Source organism: Mus caroli, chromosome 7 (assembly GCF_900094665.2).
Source record: "Mus caroli chromosome 7, CAROLI_EIJ_v1.1, whole genome shotgun sequence".
Lineage (NCBI taxonomy): Eukaryota > Metazoa > Chordata > Mammalia > Rodentia > Muridae > Mus > Mus caroli.
This window is the reverse complement of record NC_034576.1, coordinates 66,535,554-66,549,399: the sequence shown is the minus strand read 5'-3', so window position 1 is coordinate 66,549,399 and position 13,846 is coordinate 66,535,554. Positions and strand designations below refer to the sequence as shown.

The 13,846-nt window shown below is 44.7% G+C and overlaps 1 protein-coding gene across 4 annotated transcripts in view; it reads right to left on the bottom strand.

Annotated features, from left to right (window-relative positions):
* Otud7a (OTU deubiquitinase 7A) overlaps window positions 1-13,846 on the bottom strand; it is a 302,969-nt gene that overhangs the window by 48,218 nt on the left and 240,905 nt on the right. For 3 of the 4 annotated variants that reach the window (XM_029480172.1, XM_029480170.1, XM_029480171.1), the window contains one exon: window positions 10,655-10,876. In XM_029480172.1, coding sequence (XP_029336032.1) covers window positions 10,655-10,876 — 222 coding nt within the window. The remainder of the gene's footprint in view (window positions 1-10,654; window positions 10,877-13,846) is intronic. The other variant, XM_029480173.1, reaches the window with a different exon arrangement.

Below are 13,846 nucleotides of genomic sequence, written 5' to 3'. Positions count from 1 at the left end.
TACAGAGTGAGTTCCAGGACAGCCAGGGCTATACAGAGAAATCCTGTCTAGAAAAACAAACAAACAAACAAACAAACAAACAAACAAACAAACAAACAGGAGAAACAGGGAAGGGAGTGTGCTGGGTAGGTTTGGTCAACTTGACACATGTTATAGTCACTTGAAAAGAGGGAATTTCAACTGAGGAATTGTCTCCAGCATACTGGCCTGTAGGCAAGTATGTGGGGGAATTTTCTTGATTAACGATCTATGTAGAGGACCCAGCCCACTGTGGGTATTGCCACCTCTGGGTAGTTGGGCCTGGAGTGTATAGGACAACAGGTTGAGCATGCTACGGGGAACAAATCAGTGAGCAGCAGTCCTTTGAAGGTCCTGCTGGTGCTCCTGTTTGAGTCCTTATCCTGGGTGGATGGTCTGTGGTCAAGATGCATAGGCCAAGTAAGCCCTTTCCTCCCTTCTTGCTGATGATGTTTTGACACAGCAATAGAAAACAAAGTAGGCCAGGTATTATGCTAATGAGACAGGTAGTCTGCATATAAGAGGAAGAGCCCTACAGTTTGTCCAAAACTAGTGCTTCCCCTTCTTATCTTTTTTAATATAGCAGGGAGTGTGTCTCTCCATCTTCTCTGTCTCTTCCTATTTTACAGAGAAGGAAACTGAGACCGGTAAAGAGTAAATAACTTGTCCATGCTAGCAGGAGACACAGCTCATCCCAGGAAGATCAGGATGAATGATAGTCCCATCTACTTGGATGCACTTACTCTGCAAGCTTGAGAACCTGAGTTTGAATGCCCAGCATCCATGGGGAAAAAAAAAGCCAGACATGGCAGTGCACTCCTATAACTCCAGCACTGAGGGGTAAAGAGAGGCAGGTCCTGGGATTTTGCTGGTTAGCCACAGTGTCAGGTTTCGGGGTCAGTGAGAGACCTCACATCAAGGCAATGGGGTAGATAGTGATGGAAGGCACAATATCTGCTCTGGCTCTACGTGTACTTGCATGGCCTCAGATACCTGTATACTAGTGTCCATCAGTGACACAAAACATAAACACACACACACACACACACACACACACACACCCTACAGATGCTTTAATAAGGACCAAGAACTTGGAGAGCCCTGGGGTAAGATGGCAGATTAGAAGCTGCTTCAGTTGGATGTTGTAAAGGAGAGGGGTCAGGATAATAAAGAACAGACTCTGTTCCAAAGAAGGAAAGATGGAAAGAGTATTTGACTGAAAGGTACAGAGAAACTAAAGGTGTAGAGAAAAGGGGTGATTTGCATGAGGCTTCAGCTCCAGTCACTTCCTGGCAAGTCCAGGCAGCAACCCTGGAGAGAGCTAGGTAGCTCTACACGGGAACAAGCCATAGTTCTTGACAGCCTTCGATCCTGGTGGGACTGTGGCTTGAATGTGAAAAGCTCCCATCAGTCTACGTTTTGAATAACCTGTTCCCAGCTAGTAGTACAGTTTTGAGAGGCTGTGGAAACGTTTCAGTGTGTGACCTAGCTAGCAGGAATTGGTCTCTGGGGGCAGTGTCAGTTCGGACTGAGGCCCAAAAGTTCTGCTTACTGACCTGCAAAGATATGAGGCCCTCTACCACATGATCCCACTGCTGCGAATCCCACCACGTAGCCACTGCCATGCTGACTGAAACTATGAGCCCAAGGAGGCTTTCTTCTCGTAGCTAACTGAGACCGCCATGTGTTGTGGCAGCAGTCAAGGAGTCAAGTCAGTCTATTTTGTCACCCTCCAAGACTTGGAGGGGTGTGGCCTTTTACCATTTTGAGAAGAAAACTATTATTTAGGGCTAAGCTATCCTGGGGCGTCCAGATAAGAAGGTCCAACCCCAGGCCATTGAGCTTGGGATCCATCTGCCACCGTCCCATGTGACTGACAACTGCAGGAGGCAGTTAGGGAGAAGGCTGGTCATAGACACACTGAGTTCAGGTGGCAGGAGGTTTGGCTGAAGGAGTGAAAAGGATGGGGGTTGGTAGCCCTACTCTCTGCTATTACTTGAGGATGATGATGGTATGGGATAGCCCGGAAGTGGAGGTCAGCCGGTAGTCCATCCTGGAATCTCTGAGAACTCTGAAGATCCAGAGGAGGAATTTGACTTTGCAGGCTTCTTCCACGATGTTTAATGCTGAGCAGGTTTTTCAAAGCAAGGACACTCACTAGTCCTCTAAACTGTTCAGATCCCAGAGCTATGCTTGCTTCCTCCACTCCTGTATGCCTGGGAGACATGCTCTGGCTTGGACATTAGCCACGCCGAGGTGTTGGGGGAAAGCAGCAAGCTTATCCCACAGACTGCAGAGTTAACTGTGTCCAGCAGAGCTCCTGGGTACATAAAAGAAAACTCTCCGAGGAGAAGCAGTTAAGGCAGGCATGTGGCACTGGATTCCTTGACTCCAGCCATCAGCTTAGCTGGCCAGAAAGACATGAGTCTCCAACCTCAGTGGAGTCATTGCATTCCGGAGACAGATCAGTCAACGGGACAGAACTGAGTCCAGAATCAGAACACTCTATAGTCAACTGCTGTATGTCAAAAGCTTTCCTGTAATGTCACTGAGTATATAAAATCGCCCCACTGCTCAAACAGGAAGACACTTTACAAGGGGCAAAACCCTAAAAAGGCTTCTCTCTGTTCACTGCCTTTGTCAGATAACTCCTCTCAGCTCCATCTGCACAGCTGACACTGTATCCTGACCTCACGGAATACTTTTGTATTTGGCCCTTGAAAGATCATTCCTTTGGGAAATTTCCTTGGGCACTGGTGACTTATTCTTTTAGGGAAAGAAATTGCATAATTCCTATTTGGAATGGGGTATTTAACAGGGAACCTTGAGGAGAGAGTGATGGTTTAGATGGCTTAGAAGGTATGACACAGAGAGGGCTGGGAGCATGCAGAGCTGGGGTCTCCTCAGCTCAGCCATTTGGGGAGGCACAGGTAGATGCCCACACTCTCAGTGGGAGCTCATTTTTGTCAGGTGGAGGTCATTTTGGAACTGGTACGAGTTTGATGTGAGAGCTGGCAGTTAATTTACTGCACACATGTATAAGAGTCCTGCATGAACCTCCAGTATGTGCTGGGTGCTGCTACCAAAACCACAGATGTTACTGTGCCTACCCCACCCCTGAGGGTCTCAGTTTTGATTGTCACTTGCAAAAGGGTCTGGTTTCCTCCAAATTTCAGTGGAAGTTTGGAGCTTGAAATCATTAGGAAGAAACTAGAAACCAAATACATGCACTGTCTGCAGCTGCTGCATACTATAGTATGCAGCTTCAAGTAGAATGGTTAAAAGTAGAACACTCAGGAAACTGGGAAAATTCCTTTGCTTCCCAACATATACAATATGATGTAATATCTCACTGTGATTTTTAGCTCAGGAGAATAGTTATCTACAAATAAGAGCTCTTCATATGTGGCAGGCAGATCTCTAAAGTAGCCCTAAGATTTCACCTCTAAGTGCACTGGTGAAATCCCTTTTTCTTGAGGGTGGATGGGCCTCATGCTACTCTATGTGATTAGGTTACAATCCATGGTTAAGTGAAGAGACTTTGGGGAAGTCAGTTCTTGATTCTGGGTTGATCAAAGTTTTGTCTTGGGTTATCTTGATCTATAAGGAGGAGGGTGGTCAGATGGTCAATAAAGCAGCAGCGAGAGGGATTTGGAACAAGACAGTGAAGGATGGAACATACAGGGGAGGGGGAGACAGGACGGAGTCTCTGGCCAGTCTTGAACAAATAAGCAGTATGTATGCATATCTATGTCTATGCCCTTATCTGTCCATCCATCCACCCATCCATTCATCCATCCATCCATCCATCCATCCATCCATCCATCCATCCATCCATCCATCCATCTATCCATCCATCCAGATTGAAAAGTACTGGATAGCAAAGACGATAGTCTTCCAAGTGGTCTTTGACAAAACCAATCATTTCTCACTTTTTCTCACATCTAATATCCAGTAACTCTAGAATGTTCTAGAATCCTGAGATAAGGAAGGATGTGGTAAGACCAGCTCTGACTGTCACATTCTGTAACAAATGTCCTTCTGTTAGTCTTTGATATCTATAGTATCATCTGGCATACAGCAGGTCCTCAATGAATGTTTACTAAGAGAACAACTGTAGTGGTCTAGAGAACCTTTATGGCAAATATTTAACCACCCAGCTATCTCTCTGTATCCCTTTCTGCTTCTTGACTGTGAATGCCATGTGACTAGCTGCTTTGAGTTCCTGCTTCCATGACATCTCCAACAGAACGAACCTTTTCTTCCTTAGCTCACTTTGTCATGACATATATATTTTTTTCACAGCAATGAACAGCAGAAAAATGACTAAGTAAGAAAACTGGTACAGGAACTGAGACCATGGCTGTGGGTAAGCCTGAGCACATGGTAGTTCTTAGGGTGATGGACTCTGTTGTGAGTGGGATATGGAAGAGTTTGGGACTATAGGCCAAGCCCTTGGATACTGCAAATAGAGCTTAATGGGCCATCCTGTCAGGTGCTTGGAAGACAAGAATTCTGAAAGAAATGGCCAGTAGAAGCTGGCTCATAAAGTTTCGGAGACAAAAAAGAACTCTATCTGGAACTGGGCCAGAGGCCATTAATGAGCTACTTTGGCCAACAATCTGGCTTCAATCTGCTCTGAGAACTTGCGTGGATTTGAATTTAAAGATCATGGATTAATTTGTTTGGCAGATGGGATTTCAAGACAAGAGTGCATGTGAACTGTGGCACTGACTTTTTACTAAACCTATCCAGTGACAATGAAAAAGATTAAAAATTTGTGTATAAAGACATGCAGTCTGTTGAGGAAGAAAGGCACTTGAACAAATTAAACTCTGAAGCCAAGGGGTGCCGAAAAAGAGGCTGTGCTTGTCAAAGAAAATCATAGTTCATTGCCCACCCTGGGACAACAGGAGAAGTGTCCTGAGAGTGAGACCTCATCTGTCAGAGTTTATTTAGTGAAAATATACATTCATTGAAAGGAGACAGCACCAACTGACAGAGAGAACAGAGACTGCCACTCTGAAGGGGTCCCTGGCCCTCAAAAGCAGCTACCTCACCAGGGTCAGAATACAAGGTGGTAAAGATCCAGCTTGTGCTGGCAGCAGGACTTGGCAACATTGTCCTTATGGCACTGGTTTTGCAAGCATGAAAGATGCAAGGCTGAGGGGCCACGAGCCTTTGTACAATTTCAGAGAGAAGGCTCAGTCAGGCAGTGTGTAGAAGAGTTGGAGTCCTCACAAGGAGCCCCGGAAAGGCCATTGCATGAAACTGTGGAGGTTCAGGCTCAAGAATGGTGGAGAGCGTAGGGTGTCTGAGACCCCAGGACCATTCGACATCTTCCAAGGAAAGATAAAGTAAAGGTGGCCTAAGAGAAAGGATATGCATGCTACAGGGAGCAGAGCTGGAGGGGTGGTGCTATACAAGTCTTTTGAGTCCAGACGATTCCACCATGAGCCCCACTGCTGTGGGATTTGGTGTTTTTTCATCCTGTATTTTGGTCTTGCTTTGGTTTGTCCACTCCTCTCTATGTCCCCATTCTATGTCCTGAAATAGGGATATTTACCCTGTATATTATATGCTGAAAATATGCGAGTTATTTTTGATTTTATAGGAGAACACAGCTAAGAGGCTCCTTAAGTCTCAGGTGAGATGGGGTTTTCTTTAAAAAGGTGTTGTAATTTTTAAAGACTGACGACTTTACAAGTTGGACTGAACGCATTTTAGTTAGTTGTTATTTAAGATGGTCATAAGATTATGGGGACAAGGTATAGAAGGTAGTGACTAAAAGGAATTAGCTCTGGTTATCAAGTTCATTCAAGGTGGGGGTTGCAGTGATTATGGAGAATGCCAACTTGACAGGATTTGATATCACCCATGAGAGGAATTCTGAAATTCCACTGGGGAATACTTGTGAGAAGTTATTCAGACTAGGGGACAATTTCATTAGGTTAGTTGAGAGGGATAAGACAGCAAGACATGGAGCTGAAATGAAAGGATGGACCATCCAGAGACTGCCCCATCTGGGGATCCATCCCATAATCAGTTACCAAACGCAGACACTATTGCATATGCCAGCAAGATTTTGCTGAAAGGACCCTGATATAGCTGTCTCTTGTGACTCTATGCCATAGCCTGGCAAACACAGAAGTGGATGCTCACAGTCAGCTATTGGATGGAACACAGGGCCCCCAATGAAGGAGCTAGAGAAAGTACCCAAGGAGCTAAAGGGGTCTGCAACCCTATAGGAGGAACAACAATATGAACTAGCCAGTATCCCCCCCCCCCCAGAGCTTGTGTCTCTAGCTGCATATGTAGCAGAGGATGGCCTAGTCGGCTATCAATGGGAAGAGAGGCCCCTTGGTCTTGCAAACTTTATATGCTCCAGTACAGGGGAATGGCAGGGCCAAGAATCGGGAGTGAGTGGGTTGGGGAGCACAGTGTGGGGAGAGGGTATAGGGAACTTTGGGAATAACATTTGAAATGTACATGAAGACAATATCTAATAAATAAATAAATAAATAAATAAATAAATAAATAAATACATAAGAAATACAGCAAGACACACCCGGAAACTGGCCTTGGGTCCTGGACTGCATAAAAAGGAAGCTAGCTGAATACGTTCCTTTAGCTCTATGATCCCCGGGCAACATTTTGACTTGCTACCTGGAGCGTAGGCACCATGATATCCCTACTATGATAGATGGAACCTTAGAACTCTGAGCTAAAACCTAACCACTCTTTTCTCTTATGTAGCTTTTGACAGGATGTTTAATCACAACAATAGAAAAAGTAACTAGGACAAAGATCATGTGACCATGTTCCACAAGGTAAGTCCAAACAAACCTTTAACTACCAGGCTGATTAGACCAGATATGTCATTACAGCAAAACAGAGCTCATTTATTCAGGATGTAAAAGTAACAGACGTGCAGAGAATGCAGTTCACCCACTGGGCAATTCCTAGTGCACAAGGCTCATTGGCATCATGGGTCCTCCCTGTTTGGTATGCCCCTTTTCCTTTTAATTTTGGCTGCTGTCAGCCACTGGCTTTCTCAGTTTATTAGACTGTACATTCTCCATCTTGTTTTGGATTCTTCTCCCATTCATAGGCTCTCAGTGCTGGACAACCCCAGCTAGAGACTAGTGTCTTTTTTGCCTTTGCGTCAGAATCATACAGAATCCTTATCCTACACAGGGTGGTGACAGGGGCTCCACCGAAGACCCACTGAAGAGATTATCCCACTTCACAAATTTTACCATATATCATAAACTCCCATGATGATTCTCTTAGCCTAGATCTCTCCCTAATCTCAAAGTCACCTGCTTGGCTGTTCAGCAACTTTACAGGAATCTCAGGCTTTGCCTAACAGTGCAACCTCTTAACTACTGCCTGCTCCCAGCATGTCACCTATTCACATAATGAGGCAACCCTCTTGGGGCATACTTAAATCTTCTATAATAGTTCCAGCCACTCCCTCATTAAGGCCTTCAGGTTCAAACCATACCCTGGTTTTGTTTTCTGCTCTGTCTTAGTATATACTGACTTCTCATCGCTCCCATTGCTACCATCATCTACTAGAGCACCTGCATCTTTCCCATCCCTCTTGATTCGTCTCTTTACAACGTCATACTCCATCCTTGGCTGGCACCAGAATTCATTAGATGCTAATCAAGATCTGCAATTCTCCTGCCCCAAACCTTCTTGAGGCTGTATATTGTATTTACAGTTAAGACCCCAGAACATGAATGCTTCCCTAGGCTCTGAATCTCATCCATTTGACTTTCTTCTCCACTCCTGTAGCCTCTGTGGCACCTGTGCACATAGCTCCTGTTACTGTTTAAACTATGTCCAGCCTGTGATAGTATGCTCTGACTGCTTCCCCAGCTCCTCCTCCCTCTGGTTTGCACAGGCCCCTCCTCCTACCTTATGCCCACTTACCTTGCCCCCAGCATCTCTATGGCAACCCTTAGTCACTACTCATTTAACATGTATGGCCTAGCTCTTATCTTTCTTCCATACCAGAATATAATCAGCTCCAGGGTAGAGTTTTATCCACTTGATTTGTAGAAATAGTCTTCAACCTGCACAGGAATTTTTTTTTGGCAGCATATACAGGTATAACTGGGGTGACTCTGTCTTCATTTGATAGCTACTATTAAACTGATCAGATGAAAAGTATAAGCATGCAAGATGTAACAGCCCATGGGAAAATCAGTCAGTAGAGGCTGACTTCAAAGCCTGAATACCTCTGTCATATCTTAGACTTTCTCAGTAGGTTCCCTCCAGTCCTGTTATCCTCCACTGGAAGCAGGCATAGTGCCAATTTTAAGGCATTTTGAATATTTATGTTATCTCCAATCTCCTGTGTCTGTAGAAACCATGATTATATAGGTATGCTTCTGTCCTTTGGCCCTATGACATCTTGTTCACGTGGAGGTCATCTCCCAGATGAGGATTGTGCCTTCCCAAACCCTTTACCTCTGAGTCTTATGTGTGGATGCAGTAAGGTCACTGAGTGGAACAATGGATGCATCCTTGAGTTCTCAATGGCAGGATTGTTACTAAAGCATAGAAGACATTTTCCTTTCTCTCTTTGAAGATTCATTTTTAGCTGAAGAAGACCAGGTCAGGGCTGTCATGTGTAGAAATTTGTTTGTAATCCCAGGATCATAAGGCTGGGGAGGACTGGTCCCTCAACTTGTGGCACCTGTGTTTAAGGTACAGCTCTACCTTCCCCATCAATAGACCAGTAAGAACCAAGATGCAGGAGCTGCAACAGATTCTTCACTCAAAGGTGTTGGGGTTAGGGAAGAGTCAGGACTCAGAGGGACTCTAATGGTAGCCCTTGATTAAGGGCAGAGGACAGAAGTCCAGAGATGTCAGATGGTTGATAGGCTGGGTCAGGTCATGCTCCCCTAGCCCAGGGACCACCTTGCTTTGCCCACTCCTCAACTATACCCTGTTTGTAATGTGAAGGATGCCAGAGGTGTGATGAGTCCTATTCAGAGCTTGATCTTCAGACCCTTGTTGTGCCAGTGAACACTTCACGAATTGCAACTGTGAGATGGCCAAAATGTCCAATCTGCTTTCCCTTCACCTTGAAGACCCACCTTACCACGCTTGTGCCCATAGCTCAGCACCCAGAGTGTGCTCTGAACAGATGTGTCCACAATCACCTGACCACTGTCTTGTTGCCAGTGTGATGTCCTGGCTAGTCTGCACAGTAGAGGAAGACTGTGGTTAGAGTCTATTTCTCCAACATCTCCTCTCCCCAAGGTCATATCTCTCTCCACACAATTACTTATCCTTCCCCTCTGTGCAAGGCACAAGGGTAGCAATGGCCTTGATAGGCTATTTGTTGGTATGACACTAGTCTTTGGTATCCTTAAACCATGCACATTGCTTGGTACACATACCCTTTTCTGAATCTTGCCATCTTGTTAGTCTTCTTTTATGCCAGTATCTTGACTACCAATGTCCAACCTCTGAATCCTACTCTTACCTTTTTCTGAAAATAGGGATGTATGGCAATGCTCACTATGTCTTGGTCAAGAGCTGAGTTGCACTTCCTAGTGGATGCTGCTGACTGAGGCTCTCAGCAGAACACCTTTTCTGCTGTCTGCTAAGATGTCATACCTCTGAGGCTTCTCCCCCTTCTCTACTGGGGCAGGTTACCTGGAAGTCACACCCGCAGCCAGGCTTCTGGAAATGGAGGCTTGACATGGCAAGGGCTGGCTGAATGCCAAGTCAGAATCAGAAGGCCTTGTATTCCTATTCTCTGAGGAGCAGTGGGAACCACTGCTGGGGACACACCCTCAGTGCATGCTGGTAGCGGAGCCCTCCTGGGAAGTGCTTGGGAAGAACATACTCTTTTGCATATATATCTGAGAAGTCCTTTGATTTTCAACTTTGCAATTATTTATAATGCAAGCGATGATGCTGGTATTGTCTTGTCTCAGGAAGAACTTACATCTATCCAGACATTTGCTTTGAGTCAACTGTATTCATACAAAACCCAAAGAGGACACATCTGGCTTCCTCCCTGGCATCTGAGACACTTGGAAACTCAATCCACTTCTGTGTTTCCTCCACTTTCTGTGAAATTCCTGAAAGACTGGGATTTCAGAAAGAGTGACACATGCCTGTCTTCACAGAGCTCCCCCTGGCCATCAGCATTGTCAGCTTTGCAGATGGGAGGTTGAAGTTCTGGGTACAGGACTTCAACTTCCCATGTGCATAGGAAATGGCAGGGACACCTGTTTTTCTTCTAATTCAACCATATTTCTTATCCTTCTTCAGCTCCCATGGGGATGAGGGATGTAGAAGAGAGAAGCAGGGTCAAGCAATGGTGCTTATTTACAAGGGAAAGATGGGATTCAGGAAGAAGGGAAATGACCTTAGAGGCACCTGCACCCCACTCACTGGCCCCACACCCTGCCAGTGCTTTGTGACAGAGTACAATGATCTTTAGAGCAATGATGGTACAAATGGAGAATTCTGATGGCCAATCCCAAGAACCCCAATCTTTCTCCTGCTTAATAGGGAAAGAGTGCCAGGCTGCTCTACAGGAGTAGGGGTGCGTATGAATGGGGTTGCTAAGGAACAGGAGCCTGTAGGAAGCATACACACTCACCTGCTTGCTCCAGAGCTACCATAGTGGCCTGCTCGATCAGGTCCCGTTCGATGAAGCTCCTGAAGTCCTCACTGTATACGCTCAGGTCCGGCAGCTGGAATGTATAGATGGGCATCTCCAGTGGGAACTGCTCATTGTTGCACTCATTTGCCACGTGGGATCGGGCCAGGGAGACTATGGCTGAGCTGGCATGGGAGATCCCCCGGGACAGGCGCTTCTCTGCTGATGAGAAGGAAGGATAGCCTCAGGGACCATGTCACTGTAAGTGTGACTCTTGAGAGTGTATGCATCCATGCTTGAACACTCATGTACACACAGCACATCCCACATATATGCATACACATGGATGTAGATCAATACACAACACACAAACTGCTTCACATAAACACATATAAGTCACTTATGAACACATGATAAACACACATACCTATATAAACAAGCATACCTATATAAATAAGTGCAAATGTATGTGCATATTGTACGATAAAAATACACACCTACATGTAAATATGTATACTGCATACATTTGTGCACACTGTATACAGAACTACTAATAAATAGGTCTATAAATACACATGACACTTTTATTACTTATTTTTAAAATTAGATTTATCCATTTTATGTGTGTTTTCTCTGAATGTATGTATGTGTACTATGTGTGTGTTTGGTGCCTGAGGAGGCCAGAAGAGCACATTAGATCCCTTGAAACTGGAGTATGGGTGGTTGTGAACCATCTTGTGTGTGCTGGGAATCAAACCTGGATCCTCTGCAAGAGCAACAAGTTCATTTAACAACTGAACCATATTTAGAGACTCAACATGACACTTTTAGACAATACATTTATTTATAAACACATATACACAGGGACACACCATATAGTTTATACATGGATGAATATATATATATATGCATACATGCATATATATATATATATATATATATACATGCACAGGTACACAAATATACTAGATACTAGAAATGTGGATACATATAGCCTAAAACATACACTCATGCAATGCACTACACACTATGTGTATGCTATACACACATAAACATTGATATGCGTACACTACATATGCTATATAATATTTACACAGCAAGTATATAATATGAATACAGAGATACAGTTATGAGAACACTATACTGTACTAGTGTACACATATAGAAACATAAGTGCATACCACACACACACACACACACACACACACACACACACAAACACACATACACCTTTCACAAGTCAGCCTTTTTATTTTCTAGCTTGCAGCCTTTTTATTTTCTGCCTGCTGCTGGAGTAAACCTGGGGTGTGGCTCTTCCTCAGCTGAGTCACAGAACCACTGAGAGCAGTGCTGCGCACCCACTGACAAGCAGCAGGGCTTGTGGTCCTGATCTCCATTTAATTCCACTCGCAGAGCTGCTTTCGCCCAGCCTTGAGTGGGACCTGGGAGACCATCTTTGTTTTCATGCATTTATAGATTTAAAGCTCAGGTTGCACTGGAGTGGCTAGGCTTCTCAGACACTTGGTTACTGTATTTATGCTTCTCTGATGAGCAGTTTCTATGTGGGCATCCTGGGGACACACAGATGGAGGTTGTACACGCTTTTTCTTTTGTCCCAGAACTCTCTGGTACCATGCTCTACTCTGTTTTATTCTTTGTGGACTTTCTGCCCAAAGACTGAGTGAGAAACACAGAGGAGGATGTCTGAACTGTTGGAACTTGGGTAATCTAAAGTGGATCCATCTGTATTCTTGGTGCATACTTTAAAGAGGAGACTAGTGTTTAATGGGTAATGTTAACATAAATAAGAAATGTATTTTTTTTTTTGTAGAGCCAAGGCTGGCCTTGAATTTACTATCTTACTGTCTCAGCCTCTGGGTGCAGGGATTATAGGTATGCTCTGGCCATAAATAACAATCCTGGAGCATATGATGTAGGAACAGTCACTACAGAGTCAGTGTTTGTGGCATGGGACTTCTTATGGAAGAAGTCCTCTTATTCATTCCAGAGATAAAGGACCCTTAGTGTTTGAGTGAGACTGTGGTCAGAACCCTGTGTCAAATTCCTGAGTGTTTTCCAGAGAGTCCTAAGGTAGCTCACCTCCTTTCAGGATAGCATCCTTTGTGTAGGGAAAATAGCAGCCACTGCCTTCCTCAGAGCAGGACTTCCTACGTAGCCTCATTTATAATATCAGTGGCCAGAAATGGCATTCACACAATTTTGTCAAAACAGACTGTCAGGCAGAGGCTTGCCTTGACAACCTCATGCATTTTCCCCATTCAAATCAACAGAAAGGCATGGAGATTGCATGCTTCAGAATGAATGGCTTCAATTCACTTATATTTCATTCTGAAACAATATGATTAGGTTATCTTATATGTTGAGGAAAATCAAAAAGAGAAATGAAATAACAGAGGCTTTCAGGAATAGGAGAGACAGAACGGGAGGTCTGAGCTGTCTGTCACTGGGAGATACCCCCATTGCTTCTTGCATTTAGCTCACATATTTGATAGCATGAGCCAAGGTACTCCAATACCAATAAGCACTGCCTCCCCTCCTTCCTCCAATAGCTGGGCATCAGCCACAATTGGGATAGCTCTTAGAAACAAGCAATTTCTATAACAGTAGTTCTGGAAGGTTCCCTGAGGAGAAATACAGCTGTAGGGAAGGGGAGTGTTAAACCTAAGTTCAAACACTTAAAGCTCGGTAATTCTAATACTGGATGTATAACCAAAGAGAAGAACATCCATGTGACCTATCTGCATTCCCACGTGCTTTACAGCGTAATTCACAACAGTGCAGAAACAGAAGGAACACAAGTAGCTGTCAGCAGAATGGATAAAGAAAAATGAGCTTGACCAGGGTTACAAGTCCCTTCCGGTTGGCACCAGCACTGGGGCACCTTGGGCGCAGAGTCTGTGGACATCCCCAAGGTCACCACAGGACTCTCCACGGGATCTTAGGACCTCTGGTGAGTGGAACACAACTTCTGCCAGGAGGCAGGTTCAAACGCCAGACATCTGGGCACCTTCCCTGCAAGAGGAGAGTTTGCCTGCAGACAGTACTCTGACCACTGAAACTCAGGAGAGAGATAGTCTCCCAGGTCTGCTGATAGAGGCTAACATAATCACCTGAGGAACAAGCTCTAACCAGAGACAACTATAACAACTAACTCCAGAGATTACCAGATGG